At 38.1% G+C, this 23757-nt stretch overlaps 1 protein-coding gene across 19 annotated transcripts in view; it reads right to left on the bottom strand.

The window, feature by feature from the left end:
* The window catches only part of YAP1 (Yes1 associated transcriptional regulator), a 106677-nt gene that overhangs the window by 6924 nt on the left and 75996 nt on the right, over positions 1–23757 (bottom strand). For 6 of the 19 annotated variants that reach the window (XM_036426197.2, XM_036426189.2, XM_036426190.2 and 3 more), the window contains 2 exons: positions 12484–12677; positions 9907–9954 (listed from right to left, as the gene is read on the bottom strand). In XM_036426197.2, the coding sequence (XP_036282090.1) occupies positions 9907–9954; positions 12484–12677 (242 nt within the window). The remainder of the gene's footprint in view (positions 1–9906; positions 9955–12483; positions 12678–23757) is intronic. The other 13 variants (XM_036426199.2, XM_036426192.2, XM_036426193.2 and 10 more) reach the window with 3 other exon arrangements.

The following is a 23757-nucleotide window of genomic DNA, read 5'->3' as shown; positions in this document are numbered from 1 at the left end:
CCCGTGGTCACTGGGTCCCGAGGTGCCGGAGATGTTCTTATAACTACCGTGCGCTAACCGACTGCGCCACTGGAGCTCCGGGCAAAGATATTCTGAGCTCTGCACCATCACTTCTCAACTATGAATTCTTCCTCATGCAAAAACCACCTTTTTAAATTCAGGTTTATGCCTTTTGTGATACAGCAGTCCTCAAAATGGGTTTTCTTCACCACAGAATCATGACAGAATAAAGAGGGCCTCTGAACTTGGATGGAGGAAAGAAAATTACACATTTTCACTAACTTCTGACTGAAACATAGTATTTCCTTTAATTACAAATATAGGCCAACAGACAATAATATTTAGCGTATCGTCTTTTCATCAATAGAAGGCATTTTCATATTACACTGTAGCTGTGTCAAGTATGTTAAAATGCCATTCACCCCATCACCGTTTCAATGCTCTGGCAGATACAGAGACACAATGCTCTACCATCAGGCGGATGACTCACTCACTCAACGTGACAGCTCCTTGACCTTCGGATTTCAATGATCACCATCGCCACCGACCTCAGTCATCCACTTGCACAGCTAAGACCCTGCTATTTAAATGAAGCCTGCCTCTAAAACCTTCTGTCATATTTATTCACTTCACTGCAACTGCATCAGTCACCCCAGACTTGTCAACATCCGTGCACAAACCTAGATTGCCATCATGGACTTTTCTGGGTCTCTAGATTGCAATGCTACTGACCCGTTCGCCATTGTTCATTCAGCTTCATCCCCTCCGGGCACGCCCTGGAACTGGCTTAGAAACCCCAGCCCCACACCCCTGGGGAACCCTTACATGCACTCATCCCATCCCTGGGACCATGGTTTTCCTTTTCGCCCAGTTCCCGCATGATGTGGTTCCTACTCTACCAGAGCTTCAGAACTATGACCTCAGGACTCCAGTTCCTTTTCTCTACCACTATTCAAGGGTACTGGCTCCCTTTCAGTATTTTTTTTATTTATTTTAATTTTAATTTTTTTTTTTTTTAAAAAAAAACAACAACACTGAGGTATAATTGACGTATAACATTGTATTAGTTTCAGGTGTGAACATAATGATACAGTATTTGTTTACACTGTGAAATAATCACCACAGTAAGTCTAGTGACCAGCCATCCCCATACATAATTACCAATATTTATTTTTCTTGTGATGAAGACTTTTAAATATAGTTTTGATTTCAGAGAGACAGAAACATCAGTGAGAGAATCATTGATTGGCTGCCTCCTGCACGCCCCACACTGAGGATTGAGTCTGTAACCCAGGCATGTGCCCTGACTGGGAATTAAACCATAACCTTCGGGTTCATAGGCTGCCCCTCAACCACTGAGCCACACCAGCTGGGCATAATGAAGATTTGTAAGATTTACTCTTAGCGACTTTCAGACTTATAATACAGTATTATTAACCATAATCACCATGCTGTACATTATACCCCCACAACTTATTTTAAAACTAGAATTTTGGCCCTAGTAGGTTTGGCTCAGTAGACAGAGCATTGGCCTACAGACTGAAGGGTCCAGGAATCGATTCCGGTCAAGTGCACATACTTTGGTTGCTGGCTTGATACCTGGCCCTGTTGGGCAATGCAGGAGACAACCAATTGATATATCTCTCTCACATCAATGTTTCTCTCTGTCTCTCCCCCCGCTACCCCCCCCCCCTTTCCCTCTCTCTAAAAAAAATCAATGGAAAAATATTCTTGGGTGAGGATTAAAAAATATATATTAAAAACATACTGTAATTTTGTACCTTTTGATTCCTTTTACACAATTAACCCACTCCCCACCCCACCCCTCTGGCAAGCACCAATCTGTTTCCTTAATCTATTATATAAACTTGGTGGGGTTTTTTTGTTTGTTTTAAGATTCTACTTATAGGTTTACTTATTAGATTTAATAGTATTTGGCTTTCTGACTTATTTCACTTAGCATAATGCTATCAAGATCCATCCATGATGTCATAAATGGAAAGACTCTATTCTTTTTTTTATGCATGAACTAGACGTCCCATGCATGAAATAGACGTCCCATGCATGAAATTTGTGCACGGTGTGTGTGTGTGTGTGTGTGTATGTGTCTCAGCCCAGCCTGCACTCTCTCCAATATGGGACACCCTTTTACAATCCAGGACTGCTGGCTCCCAACTGTTCGCCTGCCTGCCTGCCTGATTGCCCCTAACCACTTCCCTGCCAGCCTGATTGATACCTAACTGCTCCCCTGCTGGCCTGGTCCTCCCCTCCCCCAACTGCTCTCCCCTGCAGGCCCGGTCACCTCCAACTTCACTCCTCTGCCTGCCTGGTCACCCTTAACTGCTCTTGCCTGCAGCCTAGTCTCTCCCAACTGCCCTCCCCTGCTGGCCATCGTGTCCACATGGAGGCAGCCATCTTGTGTGTTGAAGTGATGGTCAATTTACATATTACTCTTAGAAGAGAGGACAGAGGCCTGGTGCACGGGTGGGGGCCAGCTAATTTGCTCTGAAGGGTGTCCCAGATCAGGGTAGGGGTTCCCTTGGGGGGAGGGGGAGCGGCCTGGGCAAGGGGCCTGTGGTGGTTTGCAGGCCGGCCATGTCCCCTGGCGACCCAAGTGAGGTCCTATTATGTGGGATTTATTTATCTTCTATAATTGAAACTTTGTAGCCTTGAGCAGAGGCCATGGCAGGCCATGGCAGGCCATGGCAGGTGGGAAGCTTGTCTTCCTCCATCGCCAGGGGAAACCCAAGCCTCCTGATTGCTCCAGCTATGTGGCTGGCCACTATCTTGGTTGGGTTAATTTGCATACTTGCTCCTGATTATGATGGGCATGGCTTGGTGTAGCGGAGTGATGGTTAATTTGTATGTTACTCTTTTATTCATGGAGATAGTATTCTATTGTACACATACATATACCACATTTTTATTCATGGATAGACACTTAGGTTGTTTCCATATCCTGGCTATTATGAATAATGCTGCAATGAACATGAGGGTGCAAATTATCAACTATTTCTTGAATTTATTGAGGTGACATTGGTTAATAAAATTATGTAGGCCACTTTGCTTGTTCAAAACTGTCAAAGCTTTACTTTCTGCTGCCTTTAACAACCAAATTTCTGTTGTCAGCAGACAATGCAGAACCAACTTAACCCAAATTTACCAAGAAAGGTAATTTAGAGATGCAAATAAGAAGGGAAAGTATTCCAAGTTGCCTAACAAGATATCCAATTCCCTGGAGGGCTATGGAATATACTTTTCATCAAATCTATACTTGAGCCATGCATGACTAAGAGTAACTAACCTAGGGATTCATCTGTGCTGAACTTGAAAGGCTCAAGGAAAAAATGCCACTTTATTTTACTGCTGGTGGTAGGAGGGTATTAGCATCATCAATCAAACAGGGAACAATTTGGCATGCAAACAACAACATTAAAAGGCCAATGATAAAAAATTAATATATACAGATTATAAAAACCACATTTCAAGGTATAAATATTCAACTCACTTTTGACACTTCTACTTTACAGCAAAAAGTGTTGATTATATTGCCTTTAGTAATTTTCTGAACAGCTTGAGGTATATATTGATGTATAATAACTTACACACTTTACCCCAAAAAGATACATTCTTACATAACTCAGTATTTGCTAACAACAAAATAAATTTATTTAATGAAAGCTGACTTGGTAATCCCTTCCCCAAGTCATTAATTCTTATGTTAATATTTTCACCTGCTGAGAATATGATTTATTTCACAGGATTCAATAATCAATTTCTGTTGCTATTTTAAAGAAATTGTCAAAGTAGGAAAGGGAAACTTCTGTATTTAGACAGGAAAACAAGCCAACTTTTTCCCTCCTTCTTAGTCTATGACTTTGGAATTCAAAAGCAGTTAACTTCTACTTCCCACATAAACACACCCACCGGAGCATGCGCGCACACGTGTGCACCCCTTCCCCCACTCCCCCCACACCACCCATACAAAGATAGTTTTTAAAGGCAGATCTTAGAAGTGAAATGGAAATTTGGAGAAGTGTCTTACTATATATGCTTTACCTACTCAGATTTTGTAGGAGTGAGCATGGAATCACAGCTGGCTGAAAGAGTTCTTCTGTAAGCTGACCTTTCCCAGAAGGAAGAAATTACAGATTTTCTTGGGAGTGAGCTTTATTTGTAACCAAGGATTATAAAGATGAACGAGAACACACATATAAAATTAAGAATTTTAGAAATGAAATATTGAAAATTAGTTTCAGAGCTGTAGAGACATTTTGCTTTGACTCCAAAGAAAAGTAATTATTTTAATGTGGATAAGTAATTATTCTAATGTTGCATGATCTGAATTTTTTTTTATAAAAAATGTATTTTATGTGAACTTTTTCCATTATACTGCATTAAAAAGTAAGCCCTGTATATATTTATATATATGTAAAATAAGCCCATTTTATTGCAATAAAGTACATTATATCAAAACAGATTCTGGATGAATATGAACACTATTTTGTAATTGGGCAAATCTGGCCTGGCTGTTTAAAAATAAGCCTCTGGGACTTAACTGGATTGTCTACAAAAACTGATTTCAGCTGAAACATGAAATGTTGAAAGTTATGTTCATCTCTAACGAGGTTTTTTATCCTGAACAAATGCCTAAAATTAGAATACTGAGCTAAAAATATGTTTGTTAAGCTTCTCTTTTCCCCAAGGTAGTTAGAAAAAATAGTTTGTCAGACTCAAAAATGGAGAAGTAAGCAAGTTGATAGGAAATTTGGCCAAAATCGAATCATGCTTCTGTATCTCAAAGGTCAAATAGCTTTTCTAGAGTAGTATTTGACTTTTTGTAAGCAAAGCAAGTATTTTTAGCTCATTTTATTCTGTAATAATGCAAAAATGTGGTGGCTTTTCCCATTGAGCTTGTAAATCTTTGCTAATCTGGGATGCACTTAGAGCTCTCTGCTCTAAGTAAAACCAATGGTCCAGCTGGGTCTGGAGGGAACTTTCCAGGATGGTTGATAAAGAAAAGCACGTTTGCCTGCTTTACAGAGTAGACTTTTATGGACTCAGGACCCAGCCATAAGCCACTGACCTTTTTCTACTGCCCTGTTCCCTTTAAAGAGTGGTATTATTTCCCATAAGGTAAAAAGACACTTTAAGATAGTATAACTGTTAGTTACAGTATTTTGGCCCATATACAATGGATGTTTTGGTTCATATCATTTAGAAAATGAGAAAAGCAATAGAAATAGTAGTCTAGGAACATTTAGAATGTGTCTAGGTTATTACATTCTTGGGTATCTAAGATGAATGAAAGCAACTATCTACCAAAGTCACATAATTCAGAACAACCCAAATATCTGTCAAGAGGTGAATGTTTAAAATAATTGTAGTATATTCCTATAATGAAATGTTAGTTAGCAATAAAAAGGAATGAACCTCAAAATAATAATGCTAGGTGAAAAAGTTATGATTGCTCTGCCAGAAAATTTGAAAAATACAATGTCAACTTTACTTTCTTAAATCAATTTTGTCTTTAGCAAATTCTAAGCTATGTAATAGTATATCAATTTTTGAATAGTAAAGGCACATAAATAAAGGTCTTCTCCACCCCATAATCAAAGGAAGATTACTTTAGTAAACTAGAAATCCAAACTTATAAATGGAGAATAACTCTAAAAATATACATTTTATAAATAGCTTGGCTTAGTGATAGAAGTTTATGTTGACAATTCCAAAAATAGAGGGGAAAAAGCCACTTCTTCCAACTATGCAAGATAGGCCTTGCCATGCCCCATTTTCCAACACAACTCTCAACAATCAAATATATCTCATTATGTTTGAAGTTATTAAAATGTTTAGCCAAGGTTTAGAATGTTTTAAAAAAAAATTACATTTAAAAAAATGTTTTTAAAATTGATTTCAGAGAGGAAGGGATAGGGAAAGAGAGAGATAGAAACATCAATGATGAGATTCACTGATCGGCTGCCTGTTGCACACACTGGAGATGGAGCCCACACCCCCGACATAAGCCCTGACCAGAATCCAACTGTGACCTCCTGGTTCATAGTTCGATGCTCGACCACTGAGCCACGCCAGCCAGGCTGCTTTGTTTTTTTTAATGTTGTGCCTTTACCAAACTATCTTCAACTTCAGAAACATTTCTGACTAAAAAGCGTGTATATGTGGATTTAGGAATAGTTGTAACTGTAGATAATCCTAACTCCTGAAAAGTAATATCCAGAACAGATGTGCAGTTTGGTGTGCCCAGCATTATCCTGAGGTTCACACTCTCTGACAGAGCTCTGGAATTAGGTCCTTTGTATAATATTTTTTATTACTTAGAAAAGTAACAGAAGTCATTACAGCATTCTTCAAGTGATGGGATCTTAATGGGGGGGGGGGGGGGAAAGGTAACCTATTAGCATATGGAAGGTGTGAGGTTAAATCTCCGACCCCTTTTATACAAAGAATGTCAGCATGCCCATTAAAAATAAAATATCCACAGGAAAATACATAAGTAAATCTATGGTTTATATTCCATATTAAGACTTCAAAAAGAGGCGAGATAATCTTAGGAATAGGAGAAGTGTGCACTGGATTCTGAAACAGCTTTTCCAGGATCTACTGAGAAGAAAGACAGTGGGGTGGGGTGAGGGGTGCAAATTATTTGCTATTAGGAGGACAAAAGGTTGATTGTTATTTTTTCACAGGGCTGAACAGTATTATTTTAGATCATTTGACTAAAACTATGGACATCTGAACTTCTTTACTATAGTGGGTAATGGTGTAGTACATACAATATCTTTGTCAGTAACACTGCGGGTTTTATCACTCATTAAACCCATGACTGACCCTGATGTATATTGATTACTATTCATAAGAAATGGCAAATGCAACATTCATTAATTGCAAAAACATTTATAGCTATAATTTCTATGCAGATTAAAGCAATTAATTCACAAAAAAGGGTATCTAATTACAATAGTCTTATGTCTATTTCCTGGGCAGTTTCAAGAATTCAGATGAAGCAACTTGGGGATGAGTTTTGACCTATGTCTTATAAGGCTCCAAGGAGAATCTTAATTGGTAAGAGGGAGAAAAGCTCCTGGCAGAATCGTGGTAACAATACAGGAGGGTACACTTAGCAAAAGAAGAGCAATTGGCTTAACCAGGCTACTGACCACAGACCATGAGCCAGGTTGCAGAGTTTACATTAATCTCACAGGTATTAGGAATCACATTCTTAAGCACAAGAAAAGTAGAAACTTTCATACACAGGGCAGACTATCTTCCCTTAAAATGTTTTTTTTTTTAAACCTTGAAACAGAAGCTGGGATGCATTTCTTTACAAAAAAGCAACTCATGCATTAGAAAAAGACGTATCTAGAAAATTAAGCATTACATGCTCAATCTTATAGAGCAAGGATAATGTTTGTAGCTTTCAAGTTTTTTTCTGAGAATAAAAATTGCTTTTGAAAAATAAAATAGTGAATAATCAAAATGAAACTAACAATTTTAAGCTCTCTGAGGTCAAGTTTCTCTAAAATTATCCAAATAAATTAAGGTGATAATGTCCATCTTTAACTAAAAAGATACACTACTGCCCTTCAAGTTAAGATGTCTTAATTTTCCAGAATTCTGTGTTAACCTTAACACAGAATTAGTTTACCTGACCAGAGAATCCTATAATATAGACATGTTTTGTTAATCTTATTAGAAAGTACTTCAAGGAATCCTTTGAAATGAGTGATTTGTAAACATTTTGAAATTTGGTACCATAGATATAAAACCTAATATGTAAATTGTCCCCTTGGGAGTTCCATCACTCACTATGACACGCACTGACCACCAGTGGATGGTGTGGGACGAAGGAAGGCCCCGGCCAGCAGCCAGCAGCCAGCAGCCGGGGAAGTGAGGCCCTGGTTGGTAGTTGGAAGGCCTGAATGGCCCTGATCACTGCCAGGCCTAAGGGACCCTACCATGTATGAATTTAATGCACCGGGGGCCTCTAGTAGGATTATAAAATAATGACTTATTAACTCACCCGCACTCATTTCTATTAGAATAGTAAAAAATAAACTTTGGACAACAGTGCCTAACTCTTTCTGACTTTCTTGATTATCCCGCTGACCCTTATCTAAAGCCATTGTCACTAAAATCATGACCCTTCTTTGTGAAATCTTTCCTGATGTCTACCTTAAGATCACTTACAAAATATGTAGGATGAGAAAAACACAAATGCTTGCTTGACACAAACACTACCAGTTTCCACGTATGAGCTACTCCAAATTTAGCCCAATACTGGAATTTCACACTTTTATCAACATGTTCACAATTGTGCCGGGTAAATACACTGACAACTAAAACTTATATAACTAATCAATATCTTATTTTCCAGCATATGCAAAGTTGATTTTTTTAAAGTATCTTTTGTAGATTGCTTGCTCTGACTCAGACAAATCTAATAAATCAACTCTGCATTTTTAATGCCATATAAATTGAATATAATTCTTATTACTTATAAGGCTCACCTTTTCTAACGTTTTAATAGTAAAAAAGTAACTAAGAACTTCTGGTGAGAATTTTAATAAGAATTATGATTTACTTATACTCAAGTTTGATATAAAAACTTAGAAGTACTTTGTTGATCAGATTTGAGGTTTAAAATCTCAGATTGGAAAAAAAAATTTCCCAAAACACTTTGGCATAGAAGACTTTTGGCTCAAATTTGAGTTAATTTCTGATCCTATGTAAGTTTCCACTTCATTTAGTACAAATTGTCTTGTTTCGGAAACACTTCAGAGAAAAAGCAAGAGAAAAATGTCTTCACCACATAAAGACCCAATGCTACTTGCTCTTTCCAGACTATTGTGTGCTGTCAGTGGCCCTCATCGCAAGAATGTATGTGCTCTCTGCTTTATCAAAGACAATGTCTATGAGTTATTCCCTAACTTGATCTATTGATTAAAGGAGGCATTAATGAGATAAAGAGTTTCTTCCCCTCACAAAGTTAACTGGTCTTTATGAAGATGACATCTGACTTTATCAGCACAGTGCCCCAATGGACAAGTCAACAGTATCCAAAACGAGTGACATTCTGCCGAATCCCACTTCCACAGCTGATTCTAACCCAATGCAAGAGAGCTGAGGGGCTTCCCGGTTGCTTTGCCCACCTGAGAGAAGTGCAATGAGCTCCTACCTCCCAATTCCTTCAAACCCTAGGAATCCTGAGCACAGAGAAGCCCTGTGGTCTCAGGAATGAGTTTCTGCCCACGAGTCAGATAAGTAGCTGTGCCAGAAGAAAATATGGCCACAGTCTTTCCCTCTACATAAGATACCTGCACAGCCAGTACTCCCTGAGGGTTCATCGAGGAAAAATGTGCTGATAAAAGCCAACAAAGAAACTCAAAACACTCCCCGGGGAAGATCCTTCTCTTCTAATGATTTTGATATTGTCCCTTTGGAAGGTTCACTAGAAAGAATTTTTCCTTTTCTAACAGTATCATTCTGACTGTTAATAAACTTTCCTATAGTAGTCTCCCCAAGTCAATATTCCTGTTGTTACTTTTCAAATTATCCATTTCATACTTTTTTTAAAGCTACACAATATAAAAATTAGACAGACTTCAAGACTGACAGAATGTACACTGGAGGCATAATACATTTCAAATAAAAAAAGACCTCTATGGAATAAAAATGAATACTAGCAGCAGTATGGGAGGAGCAGGAAGGGAACAGATAGTAGAGTCTCTGGGAAGAGCAACATTAACTGAAGTATCTTGGCAGAAAGATAGCTCGAAGTTTTACTGCGGGCTAATCTTTAGTGAGGACAGGTCCTTGGAGCACAAGTTTCTCTCTTTCCTAATATCTCTTCCATTTTTAATGCTAAAACATCAGATAAGAGCCTACCTGACATTTTGGAGAATTTGCTGTGCTGGGATTGATATTCCGCATTGCCTAAGAGTGAAAAATAAGATGGATAAAAATTACTTCAAGCCACATGGTTTGGCTATGTAGGCTGACTTACAAATTGTATCCAGACACATCACCATCGCACAGAATTCCCAAGCTGGCCCGAAGCAGCAGACTGAGGAAGACAGGAGCCAATGGAGTCACCAGACAACAAACTGAAACCTCTCAAGCATTGCACAGCATCGAGGACAGGACAGCAAGACCAGGTGTCAGGACCCAGATCAGATTTGCAATTGGTCAGGTAGGTTCTTTGCTTCTGAGTATTAGGTGAAGCAGGAAAAACATAACTTGATGTTTTAGTGATAAGAGAAACTGTCAATGGAAGAAGTTCACAGGAAGCCAAAAGACTTAAAGACATATGTTATTTATGCCGATTGCTAAAAAACAAAAACCCTAAAAACATAGACTATTAGTATAAGAATAGAGCAGTTCTGTCATTTCAATGCAAGAAAAGATAACGCAGTTGGAAGTAAAGAAGAAACAGAGCAAGAGGTTACCCAAGAAGTTACCTTCCAAGGAAATGAAGCTATTCTGCCAGGACCCATCACCCAGAGTCAAAGTGAAAACAGAAAAATTCTTTGGAAGGAAGCGTTTTACAAGGAGCAGCATTCTGCCCACCAAAATACCACCAAAAAGACACCAAAAACAAGCCAGGCTGGTTTATAACACACACCAAAACGATAAGTACCCATTTCTAGACTTTTATATATGAAATTATAAACAGTAACACTTTGACATAAGTAATTAAATCACTTTAATGAGATTCCTTGGTTTTCAGAGTCTTCCATTCATATGTGAAACTAAGACTTGTACTTACTTAGACCATCTAGTACTCCATAACAACAAAACAAAAAGCAAGCGTGAAAACAGGCTGTGTAACGAGTACCCTTAAATTACTTTACTTCTCCTAATGGGTCACGATGGCCCCCTTTGTTCTGAAGATAAAGTGTTAAGTGAGAAATCTTTTCTTTAGAGTAACTTGTTAGAAAGTCATTAGAGACACCGTAAACGGGATCATATGCTTCCTGCCCCCACCTTCTCAATGGCAGATGAAGAAATATTTCTTGCAAGACCACTTCCTGACACCACCTGCTGGCACAGACTCTCCTTCCTCTGGGGCCACCATGGTGCCAGCTACATTATCATTCACTGAGAGCTTACTGACAGCACACACACTTTAAAGGTGAGTCTGTCAGGGATTTCATGGCTTATTGTAATTCCTCAGCTTCCAGATCCTCAAATCCCAAATCAGAGTTCAATTTAGTTCATGCATTTCCTTTAACACTCTAGTGACACTTTTTAAATATAGCCCTCATTACAAAAAAAAGTACCTTGTTTAAATGCCCACTTCCTGGTAACAGACATGTAGAATATTATTTTTTAATATCTATACTTAGCACGCTATGATTTAGGTGGGGGAGGGAGAGTATAGACACATGTATTTAATGTTTATAAACGAATTAAGAGAGTTCCTGAAAACAAAAACAAACAAAAAAAAAACAAACAAAAACACACACACACACACAAAAGCAAGAAACTGACAGCTTTTACCATTTATACTTATTTTTATTACCCCCAAAATTTATAGAAAACTTAAAAAATAAACTGCTTTGATAAGATCACACCCCCATGATCTAGATAAAGTAAATATTGATTTTTAGATGAGGAATTATCCATTCTTATGGAACATAAAGACCAACAGTAGTTTCTGAAAGAAAACTGATAGAAAGGTCATAAAGGGTTTTAATATCTCTAATGTCCTTTCCTTCCCAACAAAAAACAAAAAACAAAAACCCCATTAGCAGGTAATTTTTACAGAATTTGGCACCTTCCAAACTTAGGATAACTTGTGTTATGTTTTAAAAATCTTAGATTGAGCCCTAACCGGTTTGGCTCAGAGAATAGAGCGTCAGCCTGCAGACTGAAGGGTCCCAGATTCGATTCCGATTAAGGGCATGTACCTTGGTTGCAGGCACGTCCCTAGTAAGGGGTGCGCAGGAGGCACCTGATCGATGTTTCTCTCACCTCAATGTTTCTAACTCTCTACCTCACTCCCTTCCTCTCTGTAAATAAAAAAATCAACAAAATATATTTTTTTAAAAATCTTAGATTGAGCAATACTGAAAGATAGTTGTCATATGAGAAATACCCTGGAGTATTTCCCCAGATCAACAATTCATTTAAAGTAAAAGATGTTCTTCCCTAAGCGGTAGCCCCAGGGTTTCCTTGTTAGTGAATGTTCAGAAGTAGTAATCTGCAAAAGCTCAGTATTCTGCAATTCCAGGGACATGTGAAGAAGCACCTTTGCTTCCTTCAATTTTTGCGTGCCTGCAGTTACCGCAGCCCAAACCTCTCTGTGATACGTTTTACATGTTACATTCCATGTGATCAGAGCCCAGTCAAGAAACTAAACTAAGATAAGGACAGAGATGGATAGAGTGTTTCTGTGTCACTCTATACATCCAAATTCCAGTAGGAAAACGGACCCCAAAAAGTGGAAGGCTGGTTTCTAACCTGTGGCCTCACCTGCCGAAGCAGTTCTTGCTGCTTCAGTCGCAGCCTCTCTTTCTCCATCTGCAGTTGCTGCAGCCGCATCTGTTGCTGCTGGTTAGAGCTGCCGCCACCCAGGACTCCTCCCTGAGGGCTCTGGGGAGCCAGGGGTGGTGGCTGCTTCACTGGAGCACTTTGACTGATTCTCTGGTTCATGGCTGAAATGAAACAAAAGATGCGTCCTAAAAAACTAGCAAAGGAAAGGGATACTTAGTTATTCAAAGCAACTGGGGATACTTAACTGAGGATATTAGTCCCTTTCTGTAGTAAATCTGGAAATAACCTAAAGACCCATCAGTAGTGAAATGGTTATGTCGTTTATTACTACTAGTAGTCAGTCATGTTGTTATAAGCTGCGAGGCAGCCACAGAGAAAAGAATCAAGGGACAGCTCCAACTGGCAGCGAATGACAAGGAGCAGTCTAGGACACATGAAGTTAAAAGCAAAGTGCAGAGCAGAGAGTATAAAATAAAGGGGGAAATGTACACTACATGCCTATCCAGAGAATATGAATTGAACAGCAGCCAATAAACAACCAATACACGTTGGCTCTGGAGCTGGGAAACTGTTTAACTAAAGGACTGAATAGAAGAGAGACATTTTTGGTAACTTTTTAAAGCTTGAATGGTATGAATGCATTGCTTATTACAAAATAGAAATGCATATTTAAGTTAAAAACACATCTCCCACCCTGGCCAGGTAGCTCAGTTGGTTAGAGCGTCTTCCATATATACCAAGGTTGTGGGTTCGATCCTTGGACAGGGCACATACAAGAAACTAATGAATGCATAAAAAAGTGGAACAACAAATCGACATTTCCTTCTCTCTCTCAAATCAGTAAAAACAAAACAAAACAAAACAAAACAAAAACTAAAAAACCATAAACATCACCCAAAGCAAGTGAGACAAAAGATTCTGAGCAGTAAAGCCCATCAAAATGATCCCTGGTGGGGCATTGTCTCATACACCTCAAAGGATGCAGGTTCAGTCCTTGGTGAGGGCACATACAGAAGGCAACTGATGCTTCTTTCTCTCACTTCCTCTCTGTCAAAAGTCAATAAGCATATCCTGGAGTAAGGATTAAAAAATATTACCAACCTGTAATACATCCTAAAATATATAACTCTTAGAGGTCTGATGCACGAAATTCCTGCAAGGGGCTCGGCCCTTGCAGCCCGTTTCATCCGGAAAGTTGTCTGGAAGGATGTTCAGCTGTCCAGTCTAATTAGCATATTGTGCTTTTATTATTATCCTATATAGTAAAAAGGCTAATATGCAAATCAACCGTACAGCAGAATGACCAGTTGCTATGACACGCACTGACCACCAGGGGGCAGATGCTCAATGCAGGAGCTGTCTCCTGGTGGTCAGTGTGCTCCCACAGGGGGAGCGCTGCCCCGCCAGAAGCCAGGCTCATGGCTGGCTAGCGCAGCAGCAGTGATGGGAGCTTCTCCCGCCTCGCCTCTGTGACATCCCCTGAGGGCCCCCAGACTGTGAGAGGTGCAGTCCGGGCTGAGGAACCCCCCCACCCCGAATGCCCGAATTTTGTGCACCAGGCCTCTAGTAGACCATATAAAATCCTAATATGCAAATCGACTCAACGGTGGAATGATGGGTCACTGTGATGCTCACTGACCACCAGGGGGCAGATGCTCAACATAGGAGCTGCCCCAGACCCCTACTGGCAGCAGCAGCGGGGGACAGGGCGGTGCCAGGCTAGTCAAGGCGGGTGCGAGCAGGGGCCCCAATCACCCCGTCAGTCATCTCACAGATCGACCCTGATCGCCAGCCAGGCCTAGGGACCCTACCTGTGCACGAATTTCAAGCACCGGGCCTCTAGTACACTTATAATAAAGTATATTACATTGATCTGCTGCATGCTAAAAATAAGCCTACAAACATCTGGATGGCAGAGAGCTATCTCATTCAATACCATGATACCCCCAATACAGCCAGGTAGTCACAATTTTTTTAGTTGAACCTACATTACACCATCTAACAATTAGAAATGGACTGGATTCTTATGCTAGTGAGTTTCAGTTACTGATACAACCACACTGTGAATTGTGGTAATCTCGGTAAGCAGATGGAAATTTTATTATGTGAAAACGTTAAGAACGATGTATCACTTTTTCAGACGTTAAAATTAAAACAAAAATTCTTTTAGTCTTTATTGTTGAGAGTATTACAGATGTCCATCTTTTTCCCTCCATACCCCCTCTACCTGGTTCCCGCCTCACCCTAGGCATTCACTGCTCTATTATCTGTGTCCATAGGAAATGAATATATGCAGAAGACCTTTGCTTAATCTCTTCCTGGCCCCCTTTCTTTGGGACTTGCCAGTGTGTTCCATGTTTCCATGCCTCTGATTCTACTTTATTTATCAGTTTATTTTATTCATTACATTTTTTGTTTAGATTTTTAGGTTTAATTGCTCATTGATAGATATGTCATCGCCATTTTATTGTTCATATTTTAAAAAATACATTTTACTGATTTTGGAGGAGGGAGGGAGAGGGGGAGGAAGGGAGATTAATGATAAGCATCAATGATTGGCTGCCTCCTGCATGCCTACTACCGGGTATCAAGCCTACAACCCAGGCACATGCCCTTGACTGGAATTGAATCTGGGACCCTTCAGTCCGCAGGCCGACATTCTATCCACTGAGCCAAGCCAGCTAGGAGTATGAATATATATGAATTTATATATAAAATCATTTTCTTATTTTCTTCTTCTTCTTCTTCTTAAATAATACCCTTCAACATTTCATATAATACTGATTTGGTGATGAAGTTCTTTAGCTTTTTCTTGTCTATGAAGCTCTTCATCTGATCTTCAATTCTAAATGAGAGTTTTGCTGGGGAGCGCAATCTTGGTTATAGGTCCTTGCTTTTCATCACTTTCAATATTTCTTGCTACTCCCTTCTGGCCTGCAAAGTTTCTGTTGAGAAATCAGTTGGTCATATGGGTGCTCCTTGTAGATGACTAATGGCTTTTCTTTTGCTGCTTTTAAGATTCTTTGTCTTTAACCCTTGGCATTTTAATTATGATGTGTCTTGGTATGGGTCTCTTTCACCTCAGTCTTTCCCAGAGTCTGTTATAAACAATAAGAACTGTCTTACCTCAGGACTTTTCCATTTGATATTTCTCACCGGACTGTAATTTTTATTTACAAATTTGTGTATATACTCTCTTAGACTGGAGTGCCACAGGAGTGGGGACATAACCACATATATACAGTAGGTCCTCGGGTTACATTGGCGTGACGTAACACTATTTTTGCCATAAGTCAGAACCAAGCTACATAAGCACCTACGTCACTCACACGGAGCACATACACAGCAGTAATGAAGTGAAGCAGTAAAAAAACATGTAAAAGATAGATAACAACTCCTGTCCTTTACTTGTGGTAAATAAATAATAAAAAACATAAAGCACATATGTACGTATGTTGAAATGATAGAACTTTAAATAAATAAATGGGAGATGGCGACATAAACAGGAAACAACGTACGTCAAGTCCAACATAATCCAAGGATTGCCTGTATCCCAGTGCCTAGCACAGGGACTGGCACAAAGTTTGTACTAAAAAACCACTAAAACTGAGTTGAGTATTCACAACAATACAGAAATCCTACCCATTTCCCTTTAGACTTACCAACTCTTCTGAGTCCAGTAAGACATAAGAACCAAGGAGAGTAGAAGAAAAATTTTAGAGCAACCTCCTTCAGATGCCTTAGTTAAAATTCAACCTACTGATTCATAAAAGTTTCCCAATGTTTCGTCCTTCAGATATTTCTTTTGGTGTAAATAGTAAGATCAATGTGATTAAAAGTCACCTGAAATAATTCCTCTCTGTGTGACTCAGCCAACTCTACGTGTGGTTCACTTGACTTTGCTTTTGAATTTTAGAGACTTATTTTCCTTTTCACCCACCATCCCCCCACCCAAGAGATAACTTGATACTACTTTGCTTATTAAATAGAAAAAGCAAAGTGGAGTCAGATATTCATAGGATACTAACATATATCTGAGAAGTTGCTGTGTCTTTGCTTAGATTTTTAAGAATAGAATAATATATGAGTTCATTCCAAAGCAATATATAAAGGTTTTCCTCATTTTCTTTTTTAAATAGTTGATTAGTATTCCATCTAAACCACATGTGTCAAACACAAGGCCCGCGGGCCAAATCCGTCCCGCCAGGCCTTGTAATGTGGCCCGCACCGCGCTGTCATCACTGCACTCCGCTGCGTTTCCATCACAATGACAGTTTATGACTGTTCAGTAAACCATTCGGCCCGCGATTTAGGCTGGATTTTAGATTTTGGCCCCTTCTCTGACTGAGTTCGACACCCCTAATAAACAATTCTCTATTAGATCTTCACTATTACTAAAGAGTACCATACAGAAGAATCTCGACATACACAATTTTGTATTCCTACTACTGTATCTTTGGGGTAGAGTCCTAGATTGGAGAGATTGCTGAGTCACTGGTTAAAAACTAAGTAACATTGCCAAGTCATCCCCCTCTTTCCCGTACATATAGAGGTTGTACTTTGTTATAGCTCTATAAGTAATATATGAAGACTATCTTTTTATCCACCACAGCCTTACAAAACTTTTGGATTTTTACCATTCTGAAAGATGAGAAATGGTTTCACAATATTTTGCTTTGTCTTATAGAAGCTTGGTCACCTTCCACATTTTAAACTTGCATTTTTATATGAATTCTTTATCTTTTCCTTTTTTAGACAACCTTTATATACCAGGGATTAAAAAAACAAACAAAAAACACCTATGTCATATATATGTAAAAAGTAATTTCCCTCAGCTTATTATATATTTTTAGTTTATTTTTTTAAGTTGTCAAATTCATCAATATATTTTGAAATTTGAGCTATAGTTTCTCCAATCCCAGGTAAAAGAGGAATTCATCAATCTTTAAATTAAAAACTATATGGTTCCACTTTATAAAATGTAATTCTTTGGCAATTCAATCCATTTTGGAATTAGACCGAATGAAGGGGCCTAATTCTATCTTTCTTCATGACTATCCATTAGTTCTGACACCACTCATAGAAAGTGCATCCTTCCACCAATCATCTTTAACAGGTTCAATCTCCATGTTTTGTTATTTTTGTTTTTGGATTGCCTATCTTGCTCATTAAGTGTGTTACTCTTATATCAGATACAACACTTTTAATCACAACCTTTATGTTTTAATAGCTGGCAGGGCAAGCCACTTTTTTCTTTTTGAAGCTAACTTACTATTGGGATCTAATTTAAGTACATGTGGTTAAAATAGCATGTCTGCATACTGATTCTTGAAATTCATGACCTGACATGTGGTCAATACTTGCTTTTTGTACTAGCTTAGGGACAGTCAGTTCTACACATGGTTTCAGCCCCTCTTTCTTTGTTCTTAGCTCTGAGTTCCTGATATCCTCAGGACCTCACTGGCCCCTAGCCCTGCCCTGGCTTACTGCTACTTTGTGTAGTTTCATTTTTTCTGACCTAGAGAGATTGTGACCCCAGTTATGTCTTTTTGGTTATCTCTTTCAAATATTTTGTCTGGCAGAACAGAGAAGGATGTCAAAATATGACAGACATACTGTTTCATACTTTTCAAAGCCTTAATTAACCTTTTATGTGGAAAAAAGGCCAGACTTATTTATGAAATGTATTTACAAAGGACAAATTGCTAAAACTTTCATAACTATGGTTTATAGTTAATATTTTATAGGGGATACATAGGAAAAAGGCCCAAAAAAATTGAGAGCTAATATTGTCAGGTACCAATCAATAATCTCATTTAATACAATTGCTTTTATCTACCTACCCACATTAGACGCACAACTGACAGGCATCATAGTATGCTATAAAAAACACAAGCCTGTAGAGTCAAACCACAACTATTGTAGAATTGAGTACACCAATTTAGTAATTCATCTAATTTTTGGTTTCCTCAACTGCAGGGGTGGGCAAAAGTAGGCTTATAGTTGTGAATATGCAAAGCATAGTTTATTCTTGTATTATTTAATTATTGAATAATTTTTACTGTTGAATAATTTTCCATAAACCTACTTTTGCCAATCCTTGGATAGCAGGGGATATTAACATTTTCATTTTGGAGTCACGGTGGGGATTAAGTAATATATGTAAGGCATCCTTTGTTATATTACTTTATAACAAAAGACTAATATGCAAATCGACTGACTGGCAGAATGACTGGTCGCTATGATGTGTACTGACCACCAAGGGGCAGACACTCAATGCAGGAGCTGCCCCCTTGTGGTCAGTGCGCTCCCACATGGGAGCGCTGCTCATCCAGAAGCCAGGCTCAGAGCTGGTGAGCGCAGCGGCAGAGGCAGAAGCCTTTCCACCTCCGCAGCAGTGCTAAGATGTCTGACTGCCAGCTTAGGCCCGCTCCCCTCAACTGCTGGGGAGTGGGCCTAAGCCATCAGTCAGACATCCCACGGGGGCTCCTCCCCCTGCCATGCACGAATTTTGTGCACTGGGTCTTCAGTCTGTTATAATTCTGAATATAGTAGATACTCTACAATTGTTAGTCTCCTCCCATTTCCAGAATAGTTCTTAAACTTTAAGATTAGTATGCCTACAGAAATCATCCTGGCTAGAATTCCCTTGATCCCTTCCCCTCTTTCCACTTGCAACTCATTGTTTCAAAGTATTCTATGATCCACAAAGATAACATATCTCTTGGAAGATCTAACTGGAAAAAAAAAAAAAATGGGTGGTGGAGATTGAGTCTTAGCTCAACCCCCTTAGGAATCCTTCTCTTTTGATGAAACATGTTCCTGGCATTCCAGGACATTCAACATATTTCCGCAGAGAAATGTTTTCTACATTGTGCTATGTCAAGTTTGATAATATGAACTAAATATGAATCAGGGGCTGATCTGAGAATCTACCATATACATTGAATGTCTCATAGATTGAGGCCTAGAGCAAGAAAAATATATTAGGGGAAAATGTTTTCACTTGTAAGCAATTAAATAAATAAAAATTTAAAAAATAACTGTTAGGAAATAGCTCATTAGTAAGTTGAGGATTGCTGTAATTGTAAAACATGATTTCAAAACATGTTCTAGATCTATACACTCTCAAACATTTGATGTGTTAAATGGTTTTTATCAAGTAATACAGCATTTAATACGTTAATAAAAGTAATATATATTCCTTGTGAAATCTAACTGGACAATGACAAAATTGCATGAAAACAAAGAGGTAAATATCCTCTGCTTCCCACCATAAGCAGTAATCATTGATGACAATGATCACATAATGAAGCGGTTGGTAAAATCTGGTGCAAATTTAAGCTTATCTGGCGATTCAAAACCACATAAAAGAAAAAACAGGACATTACAAGATGAAGGAAGAACAACTCTGCAGAATTAAATAGAAATCTCCCCAAAATATGCAACAGAAACAGCCTCTCTGGCTAATAATGGTGGGCACTTTTAGACTGTGTTTACCTACATGCTGTTACCTATGGATACAAGCAGTGCCAAGGTTTCCATATAAAGAGCTCACTTAAATGACCAATTCAAACAGCCTTGTTTATCTACTGAGGCAGATTTATCCCTCTCCAGAAGCATCCTGTTCTTTACCTTCTGAGTATCTCAAGCATTTCAACAAAGCGCAGAGCTGTGCACCCACATGGGGTGCAGCAGACCTCACAAGCAGGCATGAGACAAAACAGGCTTTGTTTCCTGGGGGAAGGGGGAAGGGCAGCCAGAAAAGAACAGCATTACCAACTTCTTCCCCTCCATGATCAAGTGCTGAAATCCCAGTGTTTCCAGTTTTAATAAAATTTCTAAAAGGTAAAGAGAAAAAAAAAATCCCTCAAGTATGACAGAATTTTTTAAATTTCCATACGCTTTGCTTTAAAGTTCAGATTCTGTGCTGCCTGGACTATGAAATAGCAACCGTGTCAAGTTTTACTTAAATCAATCCTGACAGCTTTATGGTAGCAAACCATCCACTCAGCAATTACTGAAAAATAAGAGACCACCTTTCTCAACAACAAAGGAGATCATCACCATGGGTCTCTTCTGAAACTTCATTCTAAATGTCTGAGTTTTGAAACTTTAGGCAATTTTCACATTTATATACCGTAATTTGTACTCAACTGTGGGATATTGCAAAGAATTACAGATCTGGTAATCCACTAGTATAAACTCTGGGATAAGAAATTAAATCCTGGTAATCTCATTAAGTATAAATTTAAAATTAGAAATAATTTTTGAACTTTTAAAACATTATAACAAATCTACAACAAAAGAAAGCATTTCTTTACTTTGTCTAATACAGAGATTTTCAACCTTTTTCAGCTCATGGCAAAAATTACTAAAATTCTGCACACCAAAAAATGTGGTGTTTTTTGTCAATCTGACAAAAAAATGGGTAGAATTTTTACGCATTCCTAACAAATGTCTATTGTTGTGCTGGCTGTTATAATTCTTTTACTTGACAATCTAAGGGAAAACAGGTCAGTGCTTCTGACTAAATAGTCAGGTATGGCATGCTTTAAAAATTCTTGTGGCACACCAGCCGCTGGTCTACGTTATCAAGTCTCAGATGCTGCATTTTAACATGTTAACATGGCTATATTAGTTTGTTCATTTTGTTCATAACATTTAGAAACAAATTTTAGATTTTTCCATACCTACAAGGGTACTTAAGATTATAAAATAGTAAAAAAGCACCTACTACTAGCTAAGTATTTACTACATGATCTAAGGGACTGAATCATCTACTACCTGGATAACTTATATACATATTTAGATATAAAATGACGGTTTTCCAGTAAAGACTTTTACTATTTGACTCACAATGAAAATCTGTCTCTTACAAAAGGAGCAAAAGATCAATGTGAAAATGATGTTAACCAACATTTAATAAAGCTATATATTTAAATGACAATACCATGCCTAAGAATGATTTCTTAATACATTTACAGAGACTGAGATACTTCACATACTATAAAAGTCACTTTTGTTTTTATGTATCCATAGTCTCCTATAATCTTCACCATTGTCTAATTTCTGAACATTCTTATCATATCCCATATGAACCCCATATCCTTAGCAGTACAACTCCAATTTCCCCTTCCCCAGCGATTGACAATCACGAATTACCTTGTTTCTATGGCTTTACCTATTTGGACATATTATAAGTGGAACCAAACAATATATGGCCTTCTGTGATTGGCTGTGTTTTCAAGATGAATCCATGCTGTGGTATCAGCATTTCATTCCTTTTTAATGCTAAATAACATTTCATTTTATGGATATACCATTTTGTTAGTCCATTCATAGATTGTGGTTTTTACTTTTTGGCTGTTATGAATAATGCCACTAGGAATATTCACATACATGTTTTTGTATAGACATATGTTTCAATTCTTTGGCATATATATCTAGGGATTGAATTTGTTCGTATTGCTATGTTTAACTTTTTGAGGAACTGCCAAACCATTTTCCAAAGTGGCTGTGTCCTTTTTCTATCCCACCAGCAATGTATGAAGGTTCTAGTTTCTTCACAGTCTAGTCAACACTTGTTATTGTCTCTTTGATTTTAGCCATCCCACTGGGAATAAAGTGGTACAGTATCTTGTTTTGTTTTACATTATGTGGGAACCTAATCCTAACCTCCTCTATGACTTTAAGTCGTGTCACATTTTGCACTTCTCTCCCTTCCGAAGCATCAACCTCCAGGGCCCTAAAATTGGGTTAAAAGTACAGCAGGTCCTTGAATAACCAATGTCATTTTGTTCCAATGTTGATGAGATGCCGTAGAAACTTAACTCTTGTTTATATCAATTAGCCTATCCATGACTTACTGTATCTAAATTCTTCAAATTCTTGAAAAAATATATATGACATAATTATTTCAGTCAATTTCTTCTTTCTTCAATTCTCTAAAAAGACTGGCGTGAAAATTCACTATGATGGTATTTCTTCAAACAATACAATTATGGATAGAGCTTTAAAAAAAATTCAAGAGAACATTTTCTTCTTGTCACCTCATTAAGCACTTTGGGGCAGGACTCGGGGGTTGCTAGATGAGGTGAGGCGGAGGAGGGAGAAAATGTTCTAACTAGCTTTCAAGCTCTCTCTGTCCCCAGAGCACAGCCATGTTTCCCCTGTACCATGAAAATAAAGTTTAAAGACTAGTTTGGAGAGAAAGTTCAGATAATGAGACTACTGGTCTAAGAAGAGGTATTTATTGTATTTTAAAATAAACCTGCCATCATGAGTTCATGTTAGATTAGTGAGTAAACAGTTCCATTAATAACAGCTTTATTTATGACTACATGTAAGCATTACTATTAATGCTTTCATGGGAAGTTATAATTTAGAAGAGATACATATCTTCGTTTTTACAGATAAACACAAAAATGGTCTTTTTTTTTTTTTTTTACAGCTGGAGCATGATCGGCTGTCTCTCATCCTTTCATGTCCCTCTCTGAAATAGCCTTCCCTCACCACGCGTGCTCCAGCAGTTTCCCTCCAGCCCACATTATTCCCTTACAGGACACCTTGTTTATTATCCTTCATTGTATTTAACGCATTTTTAAAAAATGATTTATTTGTTTGGTAGCATGCAACTCCCTCCCTGATGGCTAGTTTAGTGCCTAGTACACAAATGGCACTCACGTGTTTACTGAGTGAATAATTAAGTACTGAAATAGTTTCTATCCTTAGTAGAATACTATTAGTAATCCACAGGAGAATCTCCAAGTTGAAGCAAATCCAGAATGAGTTCTAAAATGACCTCAGCAACCAGGATAGCAGAGCAAAATGAGTATAAAACAAAACAAAAAATATGAGCCAGTCTACTTCGGCAGAAATCCATTTGACTTCTCTCTCGGGAAGTCTATAAATGGCTTTCTCTGCTTCTTGCATCCCAATCTCTGGGTTGCCACCAAAGTGGCATCACCAAATGGTTCTTCAGCACATTTTATAGAATACATGCTATTAAATATATTTTGCAACTTGTTTTTAAAATAAAACTATGTTAAGGTTTGAGTAACACAAATAAATCATTAATGTAAATGATCATTCAGTGACTTTGGTGATCTTACCCTTTTAGGTTTAAAAAATTCTATATGAATAAATTTTATAAGCAAATACAAAAATATTTCTTTGTTATACCATTACTTGCATCACTGAACCACTGTCAAGTAGAAATTAGATATTAATTTAACTTCA

The sequence above is a fragment of the Pipistrellus kuhlii genome, unplaced genomic scaffold (assembly GCF_014108245.1).
Source record: "Pipistrellus kuhlii isolate mPipKuh1 unplaced genomic scaffold, mPipKuh1.p scaffold_m20_p_9, whole genome shotgun sequence".
NCBI lineage: Eukaryota > Metazoa > Chordata > Mammalia > Chiroptera > Vespertilionidae > Pipistrellus > Pipistrellus kuhlii.
Note: the sequence above shows the minus strand (reverse complement) of the source record. Positions and strands in the feature narration are given on the sequence as shown.